The sequence below is a fragment of the Astatotilapia calliptera genome, chromosome 18 (genome assembly GCF_964374335.1).
Source record: "Astatotilapia calliptera chromosome 18, fAstCal68.1, whole genome shotgun sequence".
NCBI classification, from domain to species: domain Eukaryota; kingdom Metazoa; phylum Chordata; class Actinopteri; order Cichliformes; family Cichlidae; genus Astatotilapia; species Astatotilapia calliptera.
In genome coordinates this window covers 20,732,979-20,751,318 of record NC_137439.1, presented here as the reverse complement: position 1 = coordinate 20,751,318, position 18,340 = coordinate 20,732,979, and the positions used below count along the sequence as shown (strand labels likewise).

Here is an 18,340-nt window from a genome sequence, read left to right as displayed (position 1 = left end):
ATGACAGAGAAGTGAGCTGAGGGGAGAAAGCGGCAGGGAGGGATTTGCATTCAGAATGGTGAGGATAAAGTGCAGGAAATAGAAGAAATAGAGAACTTTCAGTGAACAGGAGCGGGGAAAAAATAATTGGAATTAAGTGAAAATGGCAAATGGTCCTTTGATTCTTTGGGTTAATCTCGCAAACAGGCACTGTCGTGGATGAGAAATGTCCCCTGTGGTGTGTTGCGTTGTGCTTTTGTATGTCTCTGTGGGCATCCTGGCACTGTTGCTGCTCAGTAATCTGAGCACATTCCAGTCTTTTCCATGCATGGAGAAAATCTTAGGTACACCCACAAAATGCTTTCCCAGAAATTACCACCGGACAGAGCGGTGTCCATGAAGTCTAATTGAAACACCACTTTCAATACCTTTCAATAATGATCACTGAACACAGTTTTGATTTTGTTTTTTGTTGACAGTATATTTTGCAGTGATATGTGACTTTATTCAAAAAAGGCAAAAAAATCTCTAATGCATACACAATGACAGACTCTACGAATGTGGCAGTGGTGTAACCTCATTCTTCCAACTTCATTCAATTACCTGCACACTATTTTTAGACGATCAGTTCTCCTTTTCTATTTCTCATATGTCTTTTCGAATGAATGAACTGCTCCTCTCATCTGTCTCTTGCTGTGAAAACTCATAAGCTTATGTGAAGAGATGACAAAATCTAAAATTTATGATAACCTCTTATGAATAACTCTCACACAAGTAATGATATATACTTTTAACCAGTGTGTTGGTAAAAGTCCATCTGGTCCTTTTTGGTTCCGATCCCTTTCATGTATCTAATTTAGGCTATTCTATGTTGTGTAAAGCTAAAAAGCATGACGCAGATTTTCCAATCTTATGTTGCTTCTGTCCTAAACTAACATAGTGGCTAACATAGTAACATTTTTCTTTGTGTGTTGATTTCAACCAAATGCAGTATTAGGAAACAAAATAGCAAGTTTGGTGGTTAATATTTTCCTGGGAATATTTTTTTTTTTACAGTGACCTTGATATCATAACAGAAGTTGAAACAGTGATTCTGGCTGCAAAACTTCAATTTTGATACATGCAAAAGGCTCAGAGTCAGCTAAGCACGCATATCTTTTAGTCTGCTTCAGATCTTTGTTCAGATTGGCAGCATCTCCCTCTGTGGCCTCGGAAACTGTGGGAGGCCACATCTCTGTGGTTCTCAGCCCCCCTATGAGAAGTCCTACATTAATTTCCCACTAGAACAACTTCTATCCTGACATTCCTTCAACATTCCTCAGGCCTCCCCTGTAATGAAAGCATTTTATCACATGGCTTTGCCTTCATTTCTCCAATTTGTTTATAAAAAGATAGATTGCATGAAAAGTGGGATGCATAAAGCGTTGCCTGGGTTTGATGAACAGACACATGTACACTAATAGACATTAAGTGCTTTTTCTTACCACAAATATAAATTGTCAGTATTCTCTCTGTTTAAAACAAAACGCTTTTGAGAGCGCCCGAGCTTTGGTCGTGGTTTGTCTTAAGCCTTTTCTCTCGCCCACACTGATCAGAGTGAAGCTGCTAATGGGGAATTGCCATTTAGATGGATTGTTCACTTAGCGTTCCCCCCTTATGGCTATGTAAACTGGACTCTAAAACAAATCTAGTCTGTAAATCTGTCAAGTGAGACACAGTCTTTCTTTTGTTGGATTTTAAATGAAGCTGTATTGATGTGTGTATACACTCCAGAAGTGGAAAAATGCTGGGTGCGTCACCACTGATGAGTTTTTCATCATTTACAGCAGCAAATGTGACTAACATATGGCTACACAGCATGTAATGTTGTCACCATCAGTGATGCATGTGTGCCCATAGTGGGGCGGTATTTCTTTGGGGCCATCTGATGGAAAAGAGGCACTTTTTATGTATGTCACTTCTAACTGCAAGACTATCTATAAGTACAGTTTGACAAGGAGAGTAACACGTCAAGTAAACTCTCCAATAGTTTGATTAATAGGAGGTTTTGGCAAACTTCTTCCATCTTAGCGGTTATGTATAGACCAGAGCTGGTATGTACCCAGTGCTGTTTTCTCCAATTGGGACATCAAAACTCAACTAAGTAAAAACATACAGTTCAAGTTAACACTTTTTCAACAGGTAATCAGTGAAGAAATCAGCTATAGCACAGTTTTTCTTTAGCTACTTTTATATTTTAGAGAAAAATGTTGTTACATGTTTAGTTTACATTTTCAGGTCACAAATGACAAATAAATATTCAATGTGACCACCTTTGTTCTTCAGTGTATCCTGAACTCTCTTAGGCAAGCTTCCTTGTCATTTCCTTAAGTACTCTTCAGGAATAGTTCTCCAAGCTTCTCTGAAGGACATTCAAAGTTCTCTGTTGGATGTTGACTGCCTTTTGTTTCTCTGTCAAGATGATCCCTCACTACTTGAATAATGTTTAGGTCTGTGCTCTGGGGAGACCAATCCATGACTGATAGTGTGTTACATTGCACTGGCAGTGTGTTTGAGGGTCATTGTCATGCTGAAAAATGAAGCCAGTTTAGTGGATTAAAAGCTACCTGTTTTTCTTCCTTATTTGTCGATTGACAGCCACCTTTCCATTTCTGACGAGGAATCACCTCTTTAGGAATCACCTTGATGGTGTCAACATATCATTTCATGCTTGTGTGTTGTGTTATTGTTGTCATTGTTTTAATTTCAACTAAAGAAACTGTCAGGCGCAGTGGCCCGTGGAAATGGAAGGGACTCAAGTGCAGATTCAAAACCGGAGGCCAGGGGTGAGGTGTAACGAAAAGAGATATTTATTTTACAATGCTCAAAGGCTAACAGAAAGTGCAGACTAGAATCAATGAACATAAACTAGATGTCTGAGGCGAGAGAAGATACTGTGATGATAACTAGACGGCAGGGATAACTGAGTGCAGGTACTGGGCAGGGGAAACTGTGGCGGGCCAGGGCACTGAAACAGAGGAGAGAGCAGTCAGGGGAATTCCACAGAGAGCTGCGAGTGAATCTAAGGATAGTACACTGAGCTGTCTTACAAACTTGCAGGTGAGGGTTGCGTGGAGGGGGGAGGCAGGAGAGGTCCAGGTGGGTACTGCATGCAATGCAGGGAGGCAGGCAGGAAAGAATGGCAGCTCCGACACGGAGAGGGATTACCGGCGGCAGCAAACTGGTTTCCAGGAGAGCTTGGTAGGTGGGTTTTCGCGGCTGACGAGAAAAACAGAGATACGGTTAATACATCTGATGAGTCACCAAGGAATGGACGTGAGGCCGAGAACTGACTAAAGTTGGCAGATAATCTGGCGAAGACCAGTTGAGTGCGCCGGTCATAAATACTGCTGGTCCGATTGCCATCAGGTGAGGAACAACAAAGACTCCACCCAGTGGGGAGGAGCTGATGCTGTGGAAAACCACCCAGACCACGACACTAACATGATAAATTTATGTGTTTTAAGCTTTTTGCTTTGTGTAGACAAAACACTGGTTCATCGTGGTTTTTATGCTTGAATGATTCATAGATCAATGTTGAGTGGCTGAAAAAAAGAAGAAAATCTTCAGAAAGTCCAGAGTAACAGAAAGTATTGCTCACGATCAGTCCAACAAAATACTTGAAATTGCACAATAATTGCTGTCTCTCTCTTTTGTTCCATGGGATGTTAAGTCAACCTGAAACTTATGCAAGCCAAACTCCATCTGGTATGAAGAAGCGAAGAGAGGATATGTTATAAGTATGAAGGTGAAACCCTAGTGGCTCTACAACATTGATTTTCTGTCTCACATCTCCTGAAGAGTCACATAGCAACAGAGACCTCTGAATCTGTAATCAGATCCAATCAATGGTGCTCCTGTCCTGGGCCACACACATGTGAACCACCATATAAGTAAATTAACCTGCACACACAAAGCATAACATCTATTCTACCATAATACGACACGCTGACGTTAGATATACAGAAGACAAATGAATGAGGAAAGTCCAAACAAACTGATACAATAGTCAGCTACAATTTTCACCTCCACCCTGACAGGGACAGAAAGATGGGGATAGTGAATTGGAAAGGTGGAATGGCACCCAAGGGAGCAATGGAACATTCACACTGGTGCTCATCCATCTCCAGGACATGAGCAAGCTGGCTGCCTGTAGCATGCCAAACAGAGGACGCCTTATAGAGAATTCAACATGAGCTGTAGGCCAGCCTCGTATATGTGTGGCAGACGTCCTTTTGTACACACATACTAACACACACAGCTGCTTCTTAAACTCCTCGATCTTACATTGCACACCAATGGTGACCCCAGCGATCTAACTGGAATGGGTCTGATGCTGGTGGAGCCACATTTCTCTAGCTGGCCATTGTCACATGAAGACAAAGTTACACTGTTTTGGTAACGGCCAGACTTTCCTGTTGACAAATGTTCAAGCTTCTCTTCACCGCCTTACTAAGGCACACTACATTCTAATCATGCCCTCACCTTACACATCAGCTTAAAAACACTGATTTGAAACCTAGATTAGACAATAAGCAACCTTAAAATTAGGCTACAGCTTTTGTTTTGTTAGCTTGCTAAAATGGCACTATTATATCTAGCACCACTGCTCTAAATTGTGAGTAAAATTAACAAAAAACTTAAAACCGCCATGCTTTTATTTTAATATTATTTATTTCATTTATAAATTCACCATCATTAAGTAAAATCCAACTGAAATATATAAAATAAAATGTTTATTTATTCAAATAATGAATCATTAAGGAAAATGGGCTAGGTGTAAACTAGCTGTAGATCAATCAATTGCCTTTCATTTGACCAGATTCCATTAAATTAAACATTTTGCATTATGCTTAGTTAAGAAACAAAATTAAGGATTTGTTTTTTAAGGAGTTTATTTCAAATCAAAACCTATAAAATGCAACCACAAAGTTGAAACATTTACAGATAGCAAAGCATTTTAAGACTGGTTTAAACAAAGATGCCATGGCAGTTACAGCATCTTGTTTACTCAAGCCCAGAATTTGCATTGTAATTCGCATAAAAAGTCAGCAAATGATAATGCACGACGCTTTCAGAGCATGCTCAGTTTGTTGCTTTTGTTTGTTGCCTTTCTTAATGTTGTAACACCAGCTGCAATGAGATTCAACAGCTCTTGCTCTAGTCACAGTTCTTTCTTTTGCCTCTTCCCATCTTTCCTTGTATGATACTGAAAAAGTGTGACAGGGAGCAAGGTCTGAAAAATCTCTTCCCCTGTGGGTCTTAAGTAAGTAAGTAAGTAAGTAAAATTTTATTTATATAGCACATTTCTAGATAAAAGATCACAAAGTGCTTCACAAGGTATAAAACAAAAACAGTCAAAAGTTGACAAAATGCAATTTTAAAAAGATGTGTTTTAAGCTGTTTTTTAAAAGTAATCACTGAGTCTGCAGATCTTAAGTTCTGAGGAAGAGAATTCCACAGTCTGGCGGCCACAGTAGCAAAAGCTACTGTGGCCGCCAGACTGTCTTATTAGTGAGTGTTTAAAAAGAGCGAGCTGTCCACTGCAAGTGTGGTGATTCAAGTCTGTCTCTATTTTTCTTTCATAACGGAGAGAATAATTTGGGATTCTTATGGGATAGGAAAATATTGCAAAGCTAAATGCCTGTTCATATTTGATGCTCTTCATACACAGAATGGCTGAGCAGAGGGAGTGATCTGATAAGTACAATGTTGAAAACTTTTACAGCTCTTGACATGCACAAAAGCTTTGTCAATGCGTGCTGGCTTTTATTCTGTTTTATGTTTCAGAAATAAATTGTCTATCACTTCACAATAGCATTTTCCCACTATTGGACACAAAATGACAACATCGTCATGCTCAGTGTCAAGAAAAATACACAATTTAATGCTGTCTTCTTGCCCACTGCCAGCAGAACTGTACATGATGTGAAACACAACTGACAAGTGAGGCCAATCAGTGGTTTGGAGACAAAAACAAAACAAAAAAAATCCATTATATCCTATTGCAGATTTGATCCCTGTCAGCATGTCCGAGGCTCTTCTTGATGCAATGTTGTGTTGAAAATGATTTAATTGGACTCAATTAGTCAGCTCAAAAACTCACTGATCATAATGCTAATTGGCCTGCGGAGCAGGGTGAAAGATCAGCATCCTGCAACGATGGCATGTGTTACTTTGTTGTAAGCACTGACAAACCTCTGAAGAGAGCGAGATTGATACATTGACGAGTGAAAGTCAAGAAGGAGAGCTGTGGTTAATGGCAGCCGCAGGTCCTCCTTCGTTTCTCCTCTGCCTCACCCAACTGCCCATTTTTGAAAAGCTATTTCCAGCGCTTTCCTTCTTCCTTTGCTCATCACTGTAATCCCCTTGCTGAAAAGGTAAGACAATCTGGGGGTGGTGGTTGGGGGTACTGTCACTGCCACCCTAGTATTGCACAATCAGCTTGAATTCAGAGAACATCTGAGGAGAAAAGGCAGGTACGAATCTTAAAGCTCAGTTTGCAGTCTGTGACGTGACTGTTCTTCGTCTCTGATTGTGTGAATTAGTGTTAGATCTACTCTTTACTATGCAGTAAAGATTTCTGCATGCATGTGTGCAGTGTGTGTGTGCAAGGATGTTTAAGTGTGTTCTGGCAAAGCCAGTCAGACAGAAGCGCTGATGTGTGCCATAGTTTAAAATAGCCCCGCCAGACAGACAGCTGAGCAGCTGTGACCTCAGGTCCCCTGCCCTGAACTTTCAGTTGCACTCAGTGACCACACTGTTTCTTTCAACGTGCGTAAATACGCAATGAATCATCTATAGTCTTTATCAAAACTGCTTAATGAATAAAAGGAGTGAAATAAAAGTTCCAAGCAATTATCAGACTAACTCTATTTTAGTTTCAGACTCATATTTTAGAGTCTTTCATGGCTTTGTTCATCCAATGGCAGGCTTTGGTTTTGTCAGGCAGGAACAATCCATCCCAATTACAGCTTGGGCAAAGAGAAGGCACGCTATGCACAGACAGACTGGGCACCCTCCTCTCTCTCCTCTGCAGCCAAGCAGACACTCAGTTTTATAGCAACAAGCATGAAATAGACTCCAAGGATCAAATACAGCGTGCGTGCAGTTGGAAGTGTGCATTTGCGAGACAGGGTGTGTGAATGAGATCATTGGTGTGTGTGTGCGTGTGTGCGTGACAGATGATTTTTGTGCACGTTGTGTGCTTTAGTAAGGAAAGTGCTATTAGTTATATGTTCCTGGGCTGATGGCTAAAACAGTGGGAGGTGCGGTAAGGCTTGAAGCGCTGCTGTCACCTGATGCATTGCCATTTTGCATTTTTTTAAAATAACTAAAGATCATTGTTACACTGGAGACCAGTTATACCATCAATTCTAAATCCTTCTGACACTATGTAATTATTCTGGCTACATGCAGTGATGCTAAAATAACTCCCAAAACAGCCTCAGCCTGACATACAGTTGATTTAAACCATAGCCTCACGCTATCTCGTTGGCGATTACCGTACTCTCAGCGTCATAGCACAAAAGAAACATGGGCTTCTGCACTCCTTGTGCGTGCTTTGTGTTTGACTAAAAACGATATCAAGACTTCAGGGACAAATTAAGGGTAATTAAACTCGACGAGTAGGCAAAGTTCCCCCTCAGGAGTGGTCAACAGGTCAGTCTCACATGAGTGCAGTGAGCTGACGTCCTCCCTGTCATCATGACTGACGGTGCCAAACTTATTCATGTCTTCTGCACACCGCCTTTGCCTCTATTCCTGGCACAAACACAGACTGATATGTTTAGCAAAAGGCTTCCTAGATGCAAATAGAGAAGGTCAGACTGAGACAGCTTGCCCTGCCCATGCCCTCATAATTCAATCCTTGTCACTGCTGACCAGCTGCAAGCATGAACACACACTTTATCCTAAAAGCTAAGCCCTCCTGGCTCTAGCTGGTGCACCGAGATGATAGCTAGATGATATGGGTCAAACCATTGGAAAACAAATTACATCAACCTTTTACAGGTTCAGAAAGTATCTAAAGTATTGTAACCACCCCCCAAGTTTAAAATTTGTTTTTAAGGAACCAGGGCAACAGAAGTTGAGGCAATACAAAAAAATAAAGCTCCTGATCATACACACTGGCCTTTGTATTTATAATGCAAATTGGGTTGAAGATGGATGTAGGTATGCTGAAAAGTGCATAGGACCAACAACAGGAAAGTCGGGGAAATGACCCAAGAGTATTAAATAAAAACACCTGTGTCGATGTGTAATGTGTGTTAGTCTCTAGTAGGAAGATCTGCTTTGTTCGTGACTGGTATTCTTTAAGGACAGGCTAGAGAAGCAAACGAAAGAGCAGAGCACTTTTAATAGAGCTCAACAACACTATATCATTCCCATACAAAAGAGACGAAATGAGACAAAAAACAAATGACACGTGATGCAAAATATGTACATTTATACACATGCGAGGGTATATGACTGTAAGGAACCAGTGAGTGCAAAGAACATTGGCCTGGAACAGAACATACAAGTAGGAAAACAACCAAATAAGATTACCTGACCCAAAATGTGAAACGTTTGAACTGTTGTAACCCACATAGGTGTGGTCATCTTTACTGTCCATTAACTACAATACTTTTATTGTATGTATGGCATGCCAGCACAATATAGACCTATTGAGTTTAGACACTGTGTCTGTGTAGCTTTTACATATGGCGTAGTCAGCATTTATACTGCATCTTCTTAACAGGGACCATTCATCATCCTCATTTACTGGTAATCTGCAGTGCTAGTACCAGTGGATACAACCAATCTACACAAGAAGGAAAAGATGTATAAAGAGCAAGCCACGTTACTTAGTTTTGGGAGTTTTTTGACACATTTTTCTTTTGCTCTCTTGTCATGCATGACCTTTGGAAACATCAATACTTCAACTTCATCAATAGTTTGAGACTCTCGGTTTGTTTTTGCTTTTGTATGTATATTTTAAGAAAAAAATGACAAAAGCAAAAGAAGATGGGCTCACAGGCTACTGCTGTAATGAATCAAGCACAAGTTGCCCGTAAAAAAAATGATTTTGTTAAATTAGAATTAAAGCAGTCATGTTTGCTCCTGTTTTCAAATTCCTATTATTTACCACCCCAATTCCAAAAAAAAGTTGTGACACTGTGTCGAATGTAAATAAAAACAGCATCCTATGATTTATGAAAATTAATGGATTTTTGTAAATCAACATATCTCATAAAGATATATTTTTCTTACAGTAGAACACAGAAAAACATTAGGTCAAGTTCAAGTTGATGGCAAGCAACATTTGTCAAAAATCTTGGGACACAAAAGGCTAGATAAGTAATTGCTACTAAAAAATAGCTGAAGGAAAATGTCACAGCTAAGTAGGTTAATTGGCATGAGGTCAGTAACATAATTGAGTGTACAAAGACCATCACAGTGTGGCAGAGTTTCACTATTTCACCATAAAATTGTAAAGACTTTGGATATCATACCATCCGCAGTGTGTAATATCAGGAAAAGAGAATCTGGAGAAATCTCTGTGCGCAAGGGAGAAATGCCAAAAAAAATCACTGCTGGATTCCTGTGCTCTTCAGGTCATCAGGCAGCACTGCATTAATAACGGACATGATTCTGACATAAAAATAACAGCATGGGCTCACTAAAACTTCCACGAATCACTGTCTGTGGACACAAATACAGGTTAAAGCTCCATCAAGCCAAAAAGAAGTGATCCAGGAACATCACTTCTTTTTCTGGGCCTAATTTGACTTAAAATGGGAGAAATGGAAAACTGTTCTGGTCAGACAAATTAAAATTGAAAATTCTTTTCAGGAAATATGGATGCCACGTCCTCTGGACTCAAGAGGAAAAGTGTTGGTTTGTTATCAGCACTGAGTTCAAAGGTCTGCATTTTTGATAGCATGGAACTGGTGGCTTGTACATTTGGTGTCCTGCAACCAGCCTCCTCAGTTCCTAGACATTTACAGATTGGTGATTGCTACACAGTGGTAAACAGGACCCTGTCCCAACTTTTTTGAGAGATCTTCCTGCCATCAAAGAAAAGTATATATACCATTTTACTGGGTTCTATGGTGAATCGAATAAGGGTTTATGAGATTAGCAAATCATTCTGTTTTCAGTTATAGTTTACAAATTGTCCCAAATTTCTGAAATTAGGGTTATAGAAAGGCAAACCTTGATGTCATGTCACCAATGAGAAATGGTGGGAAAGACTTTGATAGCTCTGTAGGTTATACATGTATTAAAGTGTAATTCAATGAGTAGATACACAAACATGGATGCACAATAGACATGATCAAAATCAACAATGTACAGACTTTGTTCAAATGTCCAAAACCGTCCATTTATGTCATAGGTTTAAGGAGGAAAATTATGCATATTTCTGCATCATTCTTGATAATGCATTTTTAAAAATTTTTTGCACCCTTTCTTATTTTGTACTGAGCGACAAGCACAGCCCATTCACAGCTAACTCAAAAGAACAAAAAAAAAGAAAAGAAAAAATACGAAAACTCTATTCAGCTCAGTCAGTTAAGAGCTTTTTTTTTTCCCCAATCAGAACCTCATAAACTCTACCAAATCTGTCCACCTATGTACACTTACATACTATACACACCTAGTTTATCTGCACAATTCAGCCATGCATGTGTGCCTGTGCTGTACCTGTGTACTTGTTACATTCTTATCACTGCCAAGGCACGCAGTCATTAGAGAATATCAAATCTGCTGTATGAGGCCACATACCTGGGATTGATCTAGCAGTCAATGCATTCCTTAATCCCCAAATATGAATGAGTTGAGTTTTCAAATGAGACGCAGTGCTGTGACGAGGTTTTTAGCATCAAAGGGTAAGTAAACACCAGCAGCAGAAAAAGAACAAAGCGTTTTTGGCAGGTGTTTGTAAGTAAAATCAGAATGATGGCCTTTCATTTTGGATCACAAAGGTGTGTTTGTTTAAGTGAAACAAGGACGTGCATGTTTGCATACACACGTCCAGCCTCGTAGCCTTGTAGATAAGCGTGCATAATATCAGCTTGTCCAAACACCCACAATTGTGATGCTGCAGGACACCAGTCTGCATCTGCCCTGTTCTCCTTTGTATCTATGTAGGTTGAGGATAGCAGTAAGGATTATATCTGTGATATGTATATGAGTTTTTCTGTGCATGTAGGTTCCTAAAGGGACAGAGGTGAAGGTTGATCCGCAGCCTGTGCTGGCATCAGAACAGGATCCACTGCAGGCAAAGTCCAGCAAAAAGCAGTGCAAGGCTGCAGCACTGTGTCCAGCTGGCAGATGAAGAACCCCCTATCATCTTCACTAAGGGGGGCTTAGAGGGGTTTTCTTGTGGGCTGTCACCTTCAGGATGTTTCCCTAATGGTTTACCAGCACTGGATGGTTCGGGTACTGTGGGAGACGAAAACAGAGAGAGACAACGGGAAAGAGAAACAGGAAATAACAAGTTTAGCCTCCATTGAATTCAGGCATATGTGCTTAAATGTTCTTTGGGTTTGTATATTATATTCAATAATCACTTAGTCAAGATTCCCATTACTTCAACTCTAATACCTTTCAAAGACTAGTGGCAGTGGCTGTTTCAGTTCAAAGTGCCCATAATTTGCTTTCAAAAATGCTTTCTTTTTTATTTATTTAGTTTCATTTAGTTTTTTTTTTGCCAGTGCATTTATAATGCTGCTAAGTTGCTTAATAGCTAAAAGTATTTTTTTTAATTACACACATAAAATAAAAACTGAACATTTTAATCCTTGACTTGTGAGAGAGGTGCTCTTTCCAGAGGCGGAGGCCTGCTTGTAGCGCTCATCTTAATGATTTACCCACAGAACTTCCAACTGTGGTAATGCAAAGGCCTGCTGAAGATTCAAAGGTTTCGTTAGAGAAGGCAGCTGACTTTACAAGCAGCACAACAGCAGGTTAGTGCAGAATGTCAAATCTCCAAAGAGAGCAAAGAGGAGTCATGTTTTTCTTTGGATGTTGACCTCAAAAAGGACAGCTGGACTACAAGGAAATCCTGCTCAAGATACAAGCTATTAACCAGAAACCTACAGTGCACTTTTTAATGTTGTTTAAAATAACTTCTCTTAAATACATACAGTATACTGGTGTAATTAATACCGTACAAGGGTTAATACTTCCAACCTACGCTATTCAGAACTTACCAATCCTTCAACCTTGCACTCAAGATTACCTCAGAAGTTTAGCTGACCCGTTTTGACTGAGATGTGCCAAAGTATTTAATATAAAAACCCTTTTCTATGAAAGTTAATTATTTTAATTATTAATCAGAATCAGAATCAGAAAGGGTTTTATTGCCAAATGTTGAGCGGGTTTACAACATTAGGAAATTGCTGCGGTGCTTCAGTGCAAACATACTGTTATAAATACTGTTATAAATTAAGCTTAAATAGACATGAAAATAAAAATGAGAATAAGAATTAAAAGTGCTAAGTAGATAGATAGATATATACATGATATATACATGAGTGCAGGTGGTGATCAGTGCCAAACATAGAATGATGCAGTGAACACAGCTTAGGGTCATGTGTTAGTGGTGGGAACAGTCATACGGTTATTGTTCATGTGTCCAACAGCAGAGGGGAAGAAACTGTTCTTATGGCGAGAGGTTCTGGTGCGGATGGACCGGAGCCTCCTGCCTGAGGGGAGCAGGTCAAACAGACTGTGTCCAGGGTGAGAAGGGTCAGCTGAGATCCGAGCTGCACGCCCCAGTGTCCTGGAGGTGTACAGGTCCTGCAGAGATGGGAGTCTGCAGCCAATCACCTTCTCAGCAGAGCGCACAACACGCTGCAGTCTCTGTTTGTCCCTGATAGTGGCTCCAGCGTACCACACGGTGATGGAGGAGGTGAGGATGGACTCGATGATTGCAGTGTAGAATTGCATCATCGTCCGTGTTGGCAGGTTGAATTTCTTCAGCTGCCTCAGGAAGTACATCCTCTGCTGGGCTTTCTTAATGACGGAGGTGATGGTGGGCTCCCACTTCAGGTCCTGGGTGATGGTGGTACCCAGGAAGCGGAATGAGTCCACAGAGGTGATGGGGGTGTCAGTCAGGATGATGGGGGGAGTGGAGCTGTGTGCTTCCTGAAGTCCACAATAATCTCCACTGTCTTCTGGGCATTCAGCACCAGGTTGTTGTGGCTGCACCAGGACACCAAACGTTCAACCCCCCTCCTGTAGGCAGACTCATCCCCGTCCGAGATGAGTCCAATAACGGTGGTGTCATCTGCAAACTTGATTAGCTTGACAGACTGGTGGGTGGAGGTGCAGCAGTTGGTGTACAGGGAGAAGAGCAGAGGAGAAAGAACACAGCCCTGAGGGGAGCCGGTGCTGATGGTCCGGGAGTCCGAGACATTCTTTCCCAGCCTCACGTGCTGCTTCCTGTCCGTCAGGAAGTCAGTGATCCACCGGCAGATGGGATCAGGCACATTCATCTGGGAAAGCTTGCCTCGGAGATGGTCTGGAAGGATGGTATTGAAGGCAGAGCTGAAGTCCACAAACAGGATCCTGGCATAGGTTCCTGGGGAGTCCAGATGCTGCAGGATGAAGTGTAGGGCCATGTTGATGGAGTCATCTACAGACCTGTTGGCTCTGTATGCAAACTGCAGGGGGTCCAGGAGGGGGGCCGTGAGGGTCTTGAGGTAGGAGAGAACCAGGCGCTCAAAAGACTTCATGACCACAGATGTCAGAGCCACGGGTCTGTAGTCATTTAGTCCAGTGATCCTAGGTTTCTTGGGGACAGGGATTATGGTAGAGGACTTGAAGCAGGCAGGCACATGACATGCCTGTGAGGAGTTGAAAATTAACTGAAAGATTTGATAATTTTGATTTGACAAGGTTGACAACAACATTATTTGTTTTTGCTGTATAAGAAACACTAATAATGACAGTAAGTCATAAGAAAGTAATTGCACTTTTTGTAACAGACACCCCACATAATTTACATCTATTTAGACAAAAAATTCCCAGCTGACATGAAAACTGACTGAAATCTCAGTTGTCTTTAATTTATCAGTGTCATCGCACTGCTTCTGCCATCATATCTCCTTCTCTCTGGGTGGTGACAAAATGTTGGTGTGTGAGAAATCCAAATTACCCACCCTCCCTGACTGACCCAACCCAATAAGCACATCAGTGAATTACTGGGAGCTTAACAGCCTCAGTGCAACAAGTGCACACCCAGTCTCAGTTACATTCCAATTAACCGTCATTACAAGTATTAGATGTCTAGATTTATCTGCTAGTAGGGCTGCTCGATTATGGCAAAAATGATAATCACGATTATTTTCACTGAAATTGAGATCACGATTATTTGACGATATTTATTTAACCCTTTAAGACCTACTATAGAACCAAGTCCACCAGAGCTTATATTATTTTTATTTATTTTTTTTACATGCTGTAGTGCCATTTGTGGGAGCATTTCAAGTTGCTATACATCAATACAACTGTTATAGCCCATATTTTAATAATATGTATGCATTAAGTGCATAGTAATTACATAAATTGCAAAAAAGTGCAATAAACTACAAAAAAAATTGAAAATCGCTTTTGTTTTGTTTACATATATTTCTACTTGGAGAAGTTTAAGAGGTTTATCCCTCAAAACTTTAAATACAATAAAGTTGCAAAAAATAGTTTCCCACCACAGGAAATTTATTTTGAGTGTCTTCATAGTTTTATTTTGGAGATACAGCAATTTTTATATACTGCAGGAAAAACAAAAAACAATCCTATGATGCAAATTTGCAAAGAAAACAGCAGGTGCATCATTTCACTGTGGGAAGTGTTACGAACAGCTGATAGGAACGGCAAAGCGTGTTTCTGGAATATTATGTTTTTGTTCCTGCAAGCGCTTTTTATGCAATTTTTGCAAAGCTATATGTGGAACGAAACCGTGACCGAGGACAAGCTGATGGCATCAGATGTAAGTACAACTCCTCCGGTTTCATATGCAAAACAAATTATTGCGCTAGCTTACAAGGTTCAGGTTCTACAGGGATTTAAAAATAGTTACGCAAAACGGAGCGTGCTGCTCTGACCGGCTTTAAAGGGTTAACAATGACTTTAAAAAAATAATATAAAGTAGTGTGCAACACCACTGAAGTTTTTTTTTTTTAAACTCTTTTCAACCAACGGCAGTCACTCTCCTCTCCAAATAACTTCTGCTTAGCTTTCTGAGCTTCCCTCGGGTCCTCTTAATCAGCGGTCTCCACCCTTTTTTGCGCCACGGACCGGTTTATGCCCGACAATATTTTCACGGACCGGCCTTTAAGGTGTCGCGGATAAATGAGGGAGGGGCTAATAATCGGCTCAGTCATTTTTAATGATCGTTGAAAGCCCAGATCGTAATCGTGATTAAAATTCGATTAATTGAGCAGCCCTATCTGCTAGCAGCACTTAGTGATCCAGAAAGGCTTCTGTGGGCGCTAAGGGAGGAATACAACAGCATCCCATCGACATAAACAGAAGCAAACAGGCACAGAGGTTAAGGGGGATTGACTTTGGCATTGGCATCAGTTTATTTTTATAGAGAAACAGGCAGTGGCGGTCCTAGCCTGTTTGGCTCCCTGGGCGAACACTCCCTCTGCCCCCCCCCCCCCCCCCACACACACACAAAAAATATTAAGGATTGTACATTGATATAAAAATCTTCAATTCAATTCAATTTTATTTAGATATTTACATAGATACAGAGAAAAACCCAACAATCATATGACTCCCTATGAGCAAGCACTTTGGCGACAGTGGGAGGGAAAAACTCCCTTTTAACAGGAAGAAACCTCCGGCAGAACCAGGCTTCAGCAGCGAGCAGGCGCACCGAGGGCTCTCGCGCTCACTTTATAGAATTTCGAAAAAACATCGGTGCATATATAAGTCTGTATCATAATGTCTGGTGTTTTTGTGTTTGTTGGTTTTTTTAATTTTGTTTTATTTTGGAAGTTGGTTATTAGATGCTGCTCCAGCCAGCCAGAGAATCCCCCGCCGCCACGGCCGCAAGCAGCAGGCGCATCTCGCAAACGGAGGGCGCTCTTACTCCCAGCAAATGGGCGATAGAAAACCGATCGGTGCCTATGCCATTCCCAATATGCGCTGGCATAATGTCGGAGCGGCACGAGTACGAGTAATTTTTTATTTTTATTTTTTTCCCATGCCCGTGATGCCGCCCCCCACCACAGTGCCGCCCCGGGCAACCGCCCGTGTCGCCCGTATCAAAAACCGCTATTGGAAACAGGTAAGAGGCAATAAAGCAGAAGAGTGTTGGATAGACTGTAGTGATTTCTTTGGGTTTAATCAGATATTTATATGTTTACACCATTTTCACTGAAAGCGATTGTTATTTGGTCATGCCAGACTCAGACTGCGTACAAAAATCTCCATACATTTAGCGAGCAAACAAGAGATGACAAGATAACATGTGATGACAAGATCATAAGATAAAACAGAACCTGAGAGAATACTGCCAAATAACACAGCTGGTAAGTTGGAAACAATCCAAAGCCTGAAGGTGTTGCACTCAAGATTACCCCAGAAGTTTAGCTGACCCCTTTTGACTGAGATGTGCCAAAAAAGGTGTCGCTGGATAGCAAAATGGTACAAATAAACAGAGTGAATAGAATAATTTTTGTAGCAACCCCTTTATATAAGTTAACAAGTTAACAATTACTTCTGGAACTGATTTAGGCGAGGCCCTAGCACTGGTTGTGATGGGGATTATGCTCAATATCAGAGTCCCCACACTGAGGCAAAGCCTAATGCCAAGTGGTTTCTTTAAACTGTATCTGTGTAAATAGGGCTAGGCGGGGCTCTTGAGACAAAAGTGTTTTGTGTGCCAATGGTTTTTGTTGTTCCAGTAGACAATAGACAAAGACATCATTTATCCCAAATCAGATTGCTGTTATTGTTTCAGTGGAAATGGGCTGCATCTCATCAGGGGGGTGTAAAAAAACAGCATTTGAATAAGCCAACACAACACTAATACTGCTCTGCTGTTGGCTAACCAACTGGCTAATTAATGGAGAAAGTCCTCGCCAGGACAACCAATTATGACACATTCTGCAGTACTGCCAACCAGTTAATGTCTCCTGTGATCATTTAAATCAAAGAAAATTAGATGCAATCAGTTTTAAAAGGAGAGTCAATACTCAGTAAACTAATAATGTAACCAGGCCTATTTTTGTCAAAGTATTTAAGTGGTGCTCTGAGCTTATTTGACAGCAACTCAACCTGAGCATATTCCATTACCTTTTATAGTGAGGAGGGGGTTTTGCAGTAGAAGCTGAGGTGTTCAGGATGTTGTCTGATACATTTTGAAACTAGGATGGTGCTTTTCTGTGTGGAGTTTGCACGTTCTGCCAGTGTCATGCAAGACTCCGGCAGACCAAAGACATTCACAGGCTTAGGCTATTTGGTCATTCTAAATTGGCAAGTTCAATGTGAGTATGAATGGCTATCTGTCTGCAATAGATCTGTGACCTGTCTAGGGTATACATTGTCTCTCACTATATGACAGCTGGGATAGGCTCCTGCTCCACTGTAACCCTGAATTGGACAAGAGGAAGAAGATGGATAGATATTGAATATGGAGCTGCAAAGCAGGAGGAAAAAGAGGAAGACCACCACAGAAAAGAATCATGGATGTAGTAGGGAGGATTGGTGTGACAGAACAGGATGCTAGAGATAGGGTGAAGTAGGCAATCCCACGTGAAAGAAGACGAAGAAAAAACTATGAAATCCCCTCAACATGTCGAGGAAGCACCGAAAATTTTTCAAACTGAAAAAAACAAACAAACAAAATAAATACGGACAATGGATATAATTAATAACGCATGGCATTTTTAGAAGTTTAGATAAAACAAAAGAAGCACTATACAGTAAAAACGGGCATCACATTGAGTGGAAATGTTATGCAATAATACGATATGATAATATACGAGTGCCTAAGTTACATAGCAACAGGAGAAAAAAAATGTAATTACAATGGGAGAGAAAAATAAGCAGAAATTTAAAGGGAGAAAAAAGAGAAGAGTACTTGTTCCTTAAAGCCTTCAACAACTTGAGGCACAAAGAAACAGAAAACTGGGGGGCAGAAGACTAATGGAATGTTATGTTGTTGTTGTCATAATGAGACAATGTTAACAGATAAGCCATGCTTCATAAGCTGAGTCATGTGTAAATCCCCGAACAGTGGGGAAAAAGAAGGGAGAACAAGCAAGATAGAAAAAAAAAACACAGAGTGGGAGGGAGTGAAGGATGACATAGAGGGTTA

General features: G+C 40.8%; 2 protein-coding genes and 1 long non-coding RNA gene across 5 annotated transcripts in view; all 3 read right to left on the bottom strand.

Annotated features, from left to right (window-relative positions):
* The window catches only part of LOC113010977 (ephrin type-B receptor 1-B), a 436,216-nt gene that overhangs the window by 262,245 nt on the left and 155,631 nt on the right, over positions 1-18,340 (bottom strand). The gene's annotated exons all lie outside the window — the stretch shown is intronic.
* LOC145421668 (uncharacterized) lies at positions 2,806-3,209 on the bottom strand. Its single transcript, XR_013903022.1, has 2 exons — positions 3,069-3,209; positions 2,806-2,986 (listed from the first exon to the last, which is right to left on the bottom strand). It is a non-coding gene; the product is annotated as an uncharacterized LOC145421668 (long non-coding RNA).
* gpc5c (glypican 5c) overlaps positions 8,360-18,340 on the bottom strand; it is a 106,766-nt gene continuing 96,785 nt past the window's right edge. For both annotated transcript variants that reach the window (XM_026148957.2, XM_026148956.2), the window contains one exon: positions 8,360-11,448. In XM_026148957.2, coding sequence (XP_026004742.2) covers positions 11,264-11,448 — 185 coding nt within the window. In that variant the 3' untranslated portion in view covers positions 8,360-11,263. The remainder of the gene's footprint in view (positions 11,449-18,340) is intronic.